This window comes from Oncorhynchus nerka, linkage group LG8, assembly GCF_034236695.1.
Source record: "Oncorhynchus nerka isolate Pitt River linkage group LG8, Oner_Uvic_2.0, whole genome shotgun sequence".
In the NCBI taxonomy this organism is placed as follows: Eukaryota; Metazoa; Chordata; class Actinopteri; order Salmoniformes; family Salmonidae; genus Oncorhynchus; species Oncorhynchus nerka.
Genome location: NC_088403.1, coordinates 31,006,835 through 31,017,707, shown reverse-complemented (window position 1 = coordinate 31,017,707; position 10,873 = coordinate 31,006,835). Strand labels below are relative to the sequence as shown.

Below are 10,873 nucleotides of genomic sequence, written 5' to 3'. Positions count from 1 at the left end.
CAGAAGCCATGAACTGGAGGAGATATTGATATCTCAGGTGAGGGGGACGAAGGGTGAGGATGGGTGAAATTCAGACAACGCGGCTCCAGAAAGCAAATAAACAAATGCTTACACAAAACAGTGATATAGCGCCCTTGGTAGGGGGATTCTTTAACAGCTATATTGATGTGTCTTGCCTCTTAGAGAAGATTTATCTGACATTCATTCTAAGTTTGTAGCCTTTATACTGTACAAGAGATGTAGAACAGTCATCTCTGTCAGCCCTGAGACATCTTGACCACAGTATGCCCGGGGTCTTGTTCTGTGGAGAGGCTGTGGTCCTGATGTAAGTTGTGCATGGTTCCAAAAACACCCAAGTATTCTCACTTTCGCTCTCCCTCCTCCCTCTCTCCCCCCTCTTCTCTCTCCAGCGTTATGTGGATGGGGGGATCAGTGACAACCTTCCTCAGTCGGAGCTGAAGAACACCATCACCATCTCTCCGTTCTCAGGCGAAAGCGACATCTGTCCCCGGGACACCTCCTTCAACTTCCACGAGCTTCGTTTCACCAACACCTCCATCCGGTTGAACCTGAGCAACATGTACCGCCTCAGCAAGGCCCTGTTCCCCCCAGAACCCAAGGTACACACTTAGCACCTTTTCTTCTATGTAGAACCTAAACGGGTTCTTCGGCTGTCCACATAGGACTCTTTGAAGAAACCTTTTTAGTTCCAAGTAGAACCATTTTGGGTTCCATGTAGAACCCTTTCCACAGAGGGTTCGACCTGGAACCAAAAAGGGTTCTCCTATGAGGACAGCCGAAAAACTATTTTGCAACCCATTTTTCTAAGAGTGTAGGACGCCCACTATGACTGCTTACCAATGTGTTATTTATGTGTTATGAAGTCTTTATGTAGGCCCTGTTGCCAAAGGTAGGATGGAGGATCAGGATGCTCCTTAGTCCCATTCATTAGATGGGTTGTTTATGACTGCTTGTAAATGCCGTATGTATGGGTTATGAATGTGTTATGAAATGTTTGGGTTACGGTGTGTAACTGAAGGAGTCGAGGGAGGCATCTCACTATGGGACACGCCCTCTTCTGCGGGTCATTTGTTGAAGTCTTATTCAATCATGCCTAACAGGCCAATCAGAGCTTTGTGGGTGTATGCATTGCATGTCTATATAACACCCTGCACTGCTCTGGTTTCCTCATTCTCAGAACTACCTCTTAGACAAGTGCAATCTGGTGAGATGTCTCCCTCATCTCCTACACTGAACTGGGGTTACATACTGTAATCCAACCTTTTCTTTCACTCGACTCGGTTCGACATTTCACTATGGGATACTTGCAAAACGCACCGATTGCCAATAGTCAGTATCCTGAGAAGCCCGTTTTGGTACATGGTAATGTACCTGATATATCCTACTGAGCTCCAGCACCAAGGATTCTGTGCACCAGGGAAGGCGCAGTATGTGAGGGGAAGCTGTGAGGGGAAGCTCAACTATCCGCCACACAAATCACCAAGACGGAGATGCCTCTGAACAGTGGCAATTCCTATAGTGGAATGTGCCCGAACACCCAGGGGAGACTGCAATCCCTGACAACTGTATGCCTTGGTGATAGCCTCCACTACCCACTGGGAGAGGCGTTGTTTGGGCAAAGCCCTTCCCAGAGCAGGGTTGCTGAAGCAAACAAACAGTTAGTCACAACTCAGGAATGGCCTAGTACTGTCTATGTAGATGCGCAGTGTGCGCACCGGACTCAACTTGTTAAGGCACTGCTGCACTGGAAAAGAGAACAGCGGAGGGTGGAGGGGACAGAGGTCAGTGGCTTGACTATAATAAGTCATGGGAATGACCTTATGAATGAATGCAGCGTGAGGCTGTATCATAACCTTGGAGTAGTCAGGGGCAAACTGAGTGCATAAAGGATGAACCGAGAGCGGATGAAGGTCGCTAACGCCTTGCCCTTGTCGAAAAATTCCTGTAGGAAGGAGAGAACGGCAGGGAAGGAACACTGAAAGGACACCAACTCTTGTCCCGAACACAACCTCTCAACCTTCTTGTAGAAGGAGCTGTGGTGCTCTGAATTGTGGCAACCACGCTCGAAGGCAAGCCCGCCGAGTCTAAGTTGGACCTCTCACAGGTCAGGTTCAGAGATCCATCAGCTCGGGATGAGGGTGGAATATTTCGCCTTGCTCTTTGGATAGCAGATCCCTGAGCTGTGGGAGGCGCCATGGTTGCGCGTACAGGAGAGGTACAATCTCCGTCAGCCATGGCTTCCGGGCAATGCGGAGCTATCAGGATGAGGGATAGACTGTTTGCTCTCACTCTGTTCAAAGTAGGGGGGGTCAGGACCACTGGAGGGAAGGTGTACAGAAGCACGTCTGGCCACTTGTGGGCCAGCGCGTTCACGCCTAGAAGAGCATTGCGTGATCTCTCATCACGAAGAACATGCGACAGGGCACATTGTCCAATGTGAACAGATCGATGGCAACCCTGCCTTAACGCCCCGACACCTCCTTGATGACTTCAGGATGATGTCACCACTCCCCTGGTAGGGGGTTCCCCCACGACAGTAAATCTGCACTTCAGTTTAGTCTACCTGGCATGTGTTGCAGCCCCGCGTCACATGCCAGGTAGGGCAGCCCCGCGTCAAGAGGGATGGATCTTTCCAGTATTGAAGTGCCGATATACACTTTGCAGAGAGAAGCACGCACCTGTGCTGGTGGAGAGACGGGTCCAAGTGGAGTGAGGTCACCCATTGCTTGAAGTCTCATGAGGAGGAGACCAAGCGGAACTGCCACAATCATGGAGGCCATGAGCCCAAGAAGCTTCAGACACATCCATTACGTGACTGATGTTGCTGGGCAAAACACAGTGGCGAAAAGCCGTCGCTGTCTCCATGGTGAGGGCTGCTCAACAGGCTACAGAGTACAGAGACAATCCCTAAAATATTTTCTGCTGGGTCGATAAGGCGTAAGCTTTTGGCACGATTTACCCTGAAGCCTAGAGCGAGCAGGTGAGACAACAGCTGGGCTATGTGCTCCGTTGCCTGCACCCGAGTGTCCACGCAGATCAACACGTCAGATCAACCAGTCATTCGAAATCTGTAGACTTTCAGATACTTGTTGAGGTGCTGCAAATCCAGGATCCCCTTTTTTTGGGGGGTCAAGAAATAATGTCTGAATAAGCCCTGGTGAGCTTCCTCCCTCAGCACCACGCATGTGGCTCCTTTGGCCAACAGAGACTGTTTCTCATCTCTAAGGATTCGGGCCGCTGTACTATTCCCATGAAAAGCGGGGGGGCCCCTGCGAATTGTAGTCTGTACCCCTGGTCTACAGTGCATGGGACCCAAGGGTGGACTGCACTCGTGCCCCACTGCTCTCTGTGAGATGTAAGGGAACCCGCCTGTCCCTTGGTGGGGATGAGGAGCCCTGTGGCAGTCACCCCACTTGGGGCAACTCCACATGTGGGCAACCTGTCTTGTGGAAGAGACAATGACACCCTCAAGAAGTTGATTGTTTTGCATGGGAACATGCTGAACCATCACCCTCAGCCCGTGGGCCTGGATGTGATGGGAGCTCTTTATTTGAGAACTATACTTGGGGAAGAGTAGTGTTGACCCGCCCCAACGGGGGCTTATGGATCTTGATGGGAGCTCCTGTGCAACATCTATACCATGTGTAAATGAGCTTGTGTGACCTCACACAGGACTCCGAGGAGACTCTGGTCGCCAAGGTCAAAGGAACTCTGCTGGATCTTCGAGCCCCACACCTAGCACTAGGTGTGCCACTTCTTCCCCTTCCCTCCAGGTGAAGCCGACGCCGTCTCCGCTGCTCGTTGCTTGGAGTGACGTCTGTGCTCTGAGGCACCGCGTTGCTGGTGAGCGTGCTGCTGGTGAGTGGACTGTGTCTGTCTGAAGAAACAGCACCGCTCGTGCTAGTCAAACAAACCAGAATTGTGGTTTAGCCCAGAGGTTGCTAGTGTCGTGGAGAATTGTTTCAAAATATAACACTTACAACAACTTGTGAATTCAATATAGGCTTTTAATACAAACATATCAGAAGCCTAGGTGGTCCGCGGAACACACACTTTCCCAGATCACTGGCTCTGTATTTATACACACACAGCATATGAGTCCATTCCATATGTTTATGAAGTTACTTCCCTCAGGTCATCTGCCACCATTATCTTTCAGTTCAGGCTTCCTGCTTGTTCATGCCCAATAACACCTGTATCCGCTCTTGATTAGATTATGATTAGATTATAATGGTGGCAGGACCCTTTCGTGTCCTATGAATGATATATGTACTATGTCTATAGTCCATCTGTTGGTCATTTGGCTGGCACCCTCCTTTGTGTGTCCCTCTGACCTTGGTATGTCCAGCTGTCCTATGCACTCATGGCCTTGCTTTGATTTCCTGTCCTCTACAATAGACGATGCACTTTACCCTAAGCATTTATGCATTTTATGGCTTTGGCCATTATGTCTGTTATTTCTTGGTTTCCTGTTTTTACCAGAATGGCAAATGCACTCTAAGTGTGTCCTCTTCCTCTTGTGGTCTAATGTGCACCTTTGCTCTACAGTATTATGTTTGTTCCTATATGTACCGTTTGCGCCCACACTAGCTAAAACACCAGTGGTGCCGTTAGCCCACTAACAAGCCAAGACACTCGAAAATTCAGCTAGCTAACCCCGAACAGTGGGAACTGATGGAGAGCTAGAAGTAGAAACATTAGTGGGAACCTGCTATTAGCGGGATGTTAAAGCAGTATAGCTAGCTAGCTAACAACGCCAATTGTTTGTAAGCCAGGCAACATGAGTACTGTAGCCAGCGGATGACAAAAAGCTCTGCTGACAAGCTAACTGAGGTAACTTCAATCGGTAAAGTGAAGCTGAAGTTAGCAGAATTTCTGAAAATAGAAAATAAGGAACTCGATGCTCCGTGGTGGGGTGGTAACCCACACCGAAAAGAACAGTTAAGTTAAGAGCTAGTTTTCGGAAGAAATTTGCTTAACTGGCTAGAAACCAGATAGTAACCAAATAGAAGAATAAGGAAACCAGAGCAGTGCAGGGTGTTATATAGACACGCGGGGGTGTACACCCACATAGCTCTGATTGGCCTGTAGGCGTGATTGAATAAGGTTTCAACCAAATAAGGGCATGTTCCATAGTGAGATGTTGAACCAAGTTGACTGAAAGAAAACCTTATTTAGGTACCCTTGAAATAGTAGTTTTCCATGGTTCTAAACATTCTATTTACTTTTCTATAGGAGAGTCTAGTGGTCTGGAATGGGTGACTGGACACCTTATAACTTGACCCCTGACCTCCCACTATCCTATTTCCTAGTTATATAACCCCAACTTCCCCCTACCCTGTCTCCTCTTCGGACTCTGCCTCATACCCTCACTCCCCATACAGTACTTCCTATCTAAACATTAACCTGCCCTGTCCCTCCCTAACTCCACAGTGATCAGTACTGGCAGGACATTATTGGCTTCTGTTATTGTTGATACATTCCCTGTGTTCCTCATTCTCCTTCACTGTCTGGAAAATGACATGGGAGTCAACTTTTAGCGCGAGGTGAATTTATCCCTTTTTGAGGTTGATCTGTGTCTCTTAGTTTAGTTTTCGCTGTGTTATTATTGTTGCTGCAATCCAAGATCTGACACTGTCTTTTGCCTCCATGGAATGTTGTGTTTTCTGGAATTTCAGGATTATGTAATCCCTGTGGCCACAAATCCCACTGACAGAGTCATGTGCAGAGGCCCTACTTAGAACAAGGAACTGTGTTTTTTTTTTACTCAGGCGTCTTTACATTTGACATGACCTTTACATGACATGCACACACATTCACACAAACTAAACCCTTCATTTTCCCTCACATGTACTAGTGTTTAACCAACTCTGACTAACTTCACACATACACAGGCTGTGTACGAATGCCCATACTTTAATCAAATCAAATGTAATTTGTCACATACACATGGTTAGTAGATGTTAATGCGAGTGTAGCGAAGTGCTTGTGCTTCTAGTTCCGACAGTGCAGTAATATCGAACAAGTAATCTAACAATTCCCCAACAACTACCTAATATACAGGGATCCAAAGGGATGGAATAAGAATATGTACATATAAATATATGGATGAGCCATGGCCGAGCGGCATAGGCAAGATGCAATAGATGGTATAAGATACAGTATATACATATGAGATGAGTAATGTAAGATATGTAAACATTACTAAAGTGGCATTGTTTAAAGTTACTAGTGATCCCATTTATTAAAGTGGTCAATGATTTGAGTGTCTATTCAGGCAGCAGCCTCTCTGAGTTAGTGATTGCTATTTAGCAGTCTGATGACCTTGAGATAGAAGCTGTTTTTCAGTCTCTCGGTCCTAGTTATGATGCACATGTACTGACCTCACCTTCTGGATGGTAGTGAGGTGAACAGGCAGTGGCTCGGGTGGGTGTTGTCCTTGATGATCTTTTTGGCCTTCCTGTGACATCGGGTGCTGTAGATGTCCTGGAGGGCAGGCAGTTTGCCCCCGGTGATGCGCTGTGCAGACTGCACCACCCTCTGGAGAGCCTTGCAGTTGAGGGCGGTGCAGTTGCCTTTCCGGGCAGTGATACAGCCTGACAGGATGCTCTCAATTGTGCATCTGTAAAAGTTTGTCCGGGTTTTAGGTGACAAGCCAAATTTCTTCAACCTCCTGAGGTTGAAGAGGCTCTGTTGCTCCTTCTTCACCACACTGTCTGTGTGGGTGGACCATTTCAGTTTGTCTGTGATGTGTACGCTGAGGAACTTAAAACTTTCCAGCTTCTCTACTACTGTCCCTTTGATGTGGATAGGAGGGTGCTCCCTCTGCTGTTTCCTGAAGTCCATGATCATCTTTGTTTTGTTGACGTTGAGTGAGAGGTTATTTTCCTGACACCACACTCCGAGTGCCCTCACCTCCTCCCTGTAGCCTGTCTTGTCGTTGTTGGTAATCAAGCCCACTATTGTTGTGTCGTCTGCAAACTTGATGATTGAGTTGGAGGTGTGAATGGCCATGCAGTCATGGGTGAAAAGGGAATACAGGAGGATGCTGAGCAGGCACCCTTGTGGGGTCCCAGTGTGAGGGTCAGTGAAGTGGAGATGTTGTTTCCTACCTTCACCACCTGGCATCGTCTGTGGACCTGCTGGGGCGGTATGCAAACTGAAGTGGGTCTAGAGTGGCAGGTAAGGTGGAGGTGATATGATCCTTGACTAGTCTCTCAAAGTACTTCATGATGACAGAAGTGAGTGCTACGGGGTGGTAGTCATCTAGTTCAGTTATCTTGGGTACAGGAACAATCGCGGCCATCTTGAAGCATGTGGGAACTGCAGACTGAGATAGGGAGCGATTGAATATGTCCGTAAACACACCAGCCAGCTGGTCTGCACATGCTCTGAGGAAGCGGCTATGGATGCCATGCGGGCAAGCAGCCTTGCGAGGGTTAACATGAATTTTGGCCCATTCCTCCTGACAGAGCTGGTGTAATTGAATAAGGTTTGTAGGCCTCCTTGCTCACACACGCCTTTTCAGTTCTCCCCACAAATTGTCTATAGGATTGAGGTCAGGGCTTTGTGATGGCCACTCCAATACCTTGACTTTGTTGTCCTTAAGCCATTTTGCCACAACTTTGTAAGTATGCTTGGGGTCATTGTCCATTTGGAAGACCCATTTGCGACCAAACTTTAACTTCCTGATTGATGTCTTGAGATGTTGCTTCAATATATCCACAGAATTTTGCTACCTCATGATGCCATCTATTTTGTGAGTTATAGCAGTCCCTTCTGCAGCAAAGCACCCCCACAACATGATGCTGCCACCCTCAACATGATGCTGCCACCCTCGTGCTTCACGGTTGGGATAGTGTTCTTCGGCTTGCAAGCCGCCCCTTTTTCCTCCAAACATAACAATGGTCATTATGGCCAAACAGTTCTATTTTTGTTTCATCAGACCAGAGGACATTTCTCTAAAAAGTATCAGCAATAACATGATTGCTAATCAGTAAGTGAAATTGTAATAGTTATAACACATGACATGATGAATGTGTCTGAGCCGTTGCCCTGTATTTTGTGTGGTTATATATCGGTTGTTATATGATTAACAAAATCTCGGCCTTATGGGTATCCTCTGTCTCTTTTATATGAGCAGTATATTTATTCAATCAACCTCTTGCTTATGATCCCCTACCTCAATAGGTACGATCTATGTGTTTTCTTTGACAGGTCATGGCAGAGATATGTCAGAGTGGCTACAAGGACGCCCTTCGCTTTCTTGAGGAGAACCGTGAGTATTACCATGTTGCCTTTGACAGTAATAGTGGGCTGTGCTACAATCATAAGCTACTGTGACATATACGCAGTGAGCATCAATGATGTCAATTGTACAGGGTTCAAAATGAAGTGTAAAGTGTAAACCAACACTTATTTATGGTGTAATATTTGTATAGACGGATTGGCTGACAACATCAGTAAAATGTGCGCGCATCGATGGTGCGAGAAGCCGTGCTTTGTTATGATTCTGAACAGTCAGATAGCTAGCAACAATGACAAGAAGCTATCGTGTGGGGACTCGTAGGTGGCTTGTTTCATCTAGTTTAATCTTGATTACCATGTCTTGTTTTGAGGTGTTTTAACTGATTTCATGTCAATGCTAATATGGCTAGCTAGCTAACCAACAACTGTAACAATGTATTTGAGAGACAACAGATGCTCATTGTGCAAATGTATTTATGGTTTCAATAAACATTGAGACAAAAACAATCTAAGCCAACCCTGTCTGTTTTGCCCCATAGTTGCCACGCTCCGTTTTTTGTGCTAAACAAACAACTAGTCTATGTTGTATTACAAAGATTATTAATGTATCGTTTATGATGTCAGATCTGCTAAAGCTGGTGTGTCCGACTGCCGGCCCCAACCTATCAGAAGCCACCTGCTGCTGCAAGCCCATCCCCATGGAAACCACTAAGAACGGGATGTTCTGGCGGCTCCGCTTCCTGAGGAAGCAACACTGGTGTTTGGATGAGCATATTGTTGACAACCTGCCAACCCAAATCAAGAAAGGTAGATAGGAGGTCATCCTAGACCAGGGATGGGCAACTTGCGTCCCGTACCATTTTGTAGACCTACGTATCGATTTCCACTTTTTTGTATATATATACCGTTCAAAAGTTTGGGGTCACTTAGAAATGTCCTTGTTTTTGAAAGAAAAGAAACGGATGATGTTTTAAATGGAATATCTTCATAGGCGTACAGAAGTCCATTATCAGCAACCATCACTCCTGTGTTCCAATGGCACGTTGTGTTAGCTAATCCAAGTTTATCATTTTGAAAGGCAAATTGATCATTAGAAAACCCTTTTGCAATTATGTTAGCACAGCTGAAAACTGTTGTCTCGATTATAGAAGCATTAAAACCGGACTTCTTGAGACTAGTTCAGTATCTGGAGCTTCAGCATTTGTGGGTTCAATTACAGGCTCAAAATGTCCAGAAACAAAGAACCTTCTTCTGTAACTCTTTAGTCTATTATTGTTCTGAGAAATGAAGGCTTTTCCATGTGAGAAATTGCCAAGAAACAGAAGATCTCGTACAACGCTGTGTACTACTCCCTTCACAGAACAGCGCAAACTGGCTCTAACCAGAATAGAAAGAGGAGTGGGAGTCCCCGATGCACAACTGAGCAAGATGACAAATACATTAGTGTTTAGTTTGATAAACAGACACATCTGGCAGCTTCATTAAATAGTACCCGCAAAACACCAGTCTCAACGTCAACAGTGAAGGGACGACTCCGAGATGCTGGCCATCTAGGCAGAGTTCCTCTGTCCAATGTCTGTGTTATTTTGCCCATCTTAATCTTTTCCTTTTATTGGCCAGTCTGAGATATGGCTTTTTCTTTGCAACTCTGCCTAGAAGGCCAGCATCCCAGAGTCGCCTCTTCACTGTTGACGTTGAGACTGGTGTTTTGCAGGTACTATTTAATTCAGGCGGTTGAATTACCTGACGCATGACAAAAAGTCACCACCAGGCTGATGGAAACATGAAATGGCGGTACAATTTAATAAATGCAGACATGGTGTGCGCTACGTCATCATGACCAGTCTTTTAGCCGCAAAAAGTCAGTTTGATGGAAACACATCTCTGGTGGGAAAATGTGCATATTGTTTTATGCAGATTTTAGAATATTCACTTGAAAATCTGTCACAGATTGGATGGAAACTTAGCTACTGACAGTCAGTCAATTAGCCCATGTCAGCAATTCTTGGGGAGATTGATAAATTCCAGTTTAGCCAGCTATCTAAACTTGCAGTAATCATGATCATCGTCGAATTACCGATCAGGGAGCCCCCATTGATTTTGTTAGTCACTCAGATATAAAAACTTTAAAAACTGCAAAATCTTTTCTCCGCCCAATGGAAAAATGTGTAGAATAGTAGCAAACGTGGTTTAAAACTGCAACATTTTCTCTACGCCCCATGGCAGAATGTGTAGAATTGCAGGAACTTAGCTCTTAAAATGCTATTTTTCCCCTCCTCTGTCAAGAGGGGGATGCTTAAATGTTTCACTTGCAAGGTGGGAGCCCCCCCCCCCCCCCCCCCAATTCAAAAAAAAACTTACGGCCACCTAAAGGCTAGGGCTGGCTCTGACTGCATGTGTGGGCATGGATGTATGTATGCAGACCTGCGAGTTCAGATTTTTTTGTGGGCACCACAGTCCCACCCCCATCCCTGACCTAGACTTTCCAATCTTTTCTGCTCAAAGCTGTTAAAATCTGTTGTTACCTAGTTATAACATTGTGTTGTCACTATGCTATTGTCAGTGACGTGTGATTGATTATGTGTCACTGAAAGTGATCTGAGGC

At 46.1% G+C, this 10,873-nt stretch overlaps 1 protein-coding gene across 1 annotated transcript in view; it reads left to right on the top strand.

Moving 5' to 3' along the window:
• Window positions 1-10,873, top strand: part of LOC115133126 (patatin-like phospholipase domain-containing protein 2) — a 29,353-nt gene that overhangs the window by 14,577 nt on the left and 3,903 nt on the right. Inside the window, exons 4-6 of the mRNA XM_029666037.2 lie at window positions 411-620; window positions 8,239-8,299; window positions 8,893-9,075. Of these exons, the coding sequence (XP_029521897.2) occupies window positions 411-620; window positions 8,239-8,299; window positions 8,893-9,075 (454 nt within the window). The remainder of the gene's footprint in view (window positions 1-410; window positions 621-8,238; window positions 8,300-8,892; window positions 9,076-10,873) is intronic.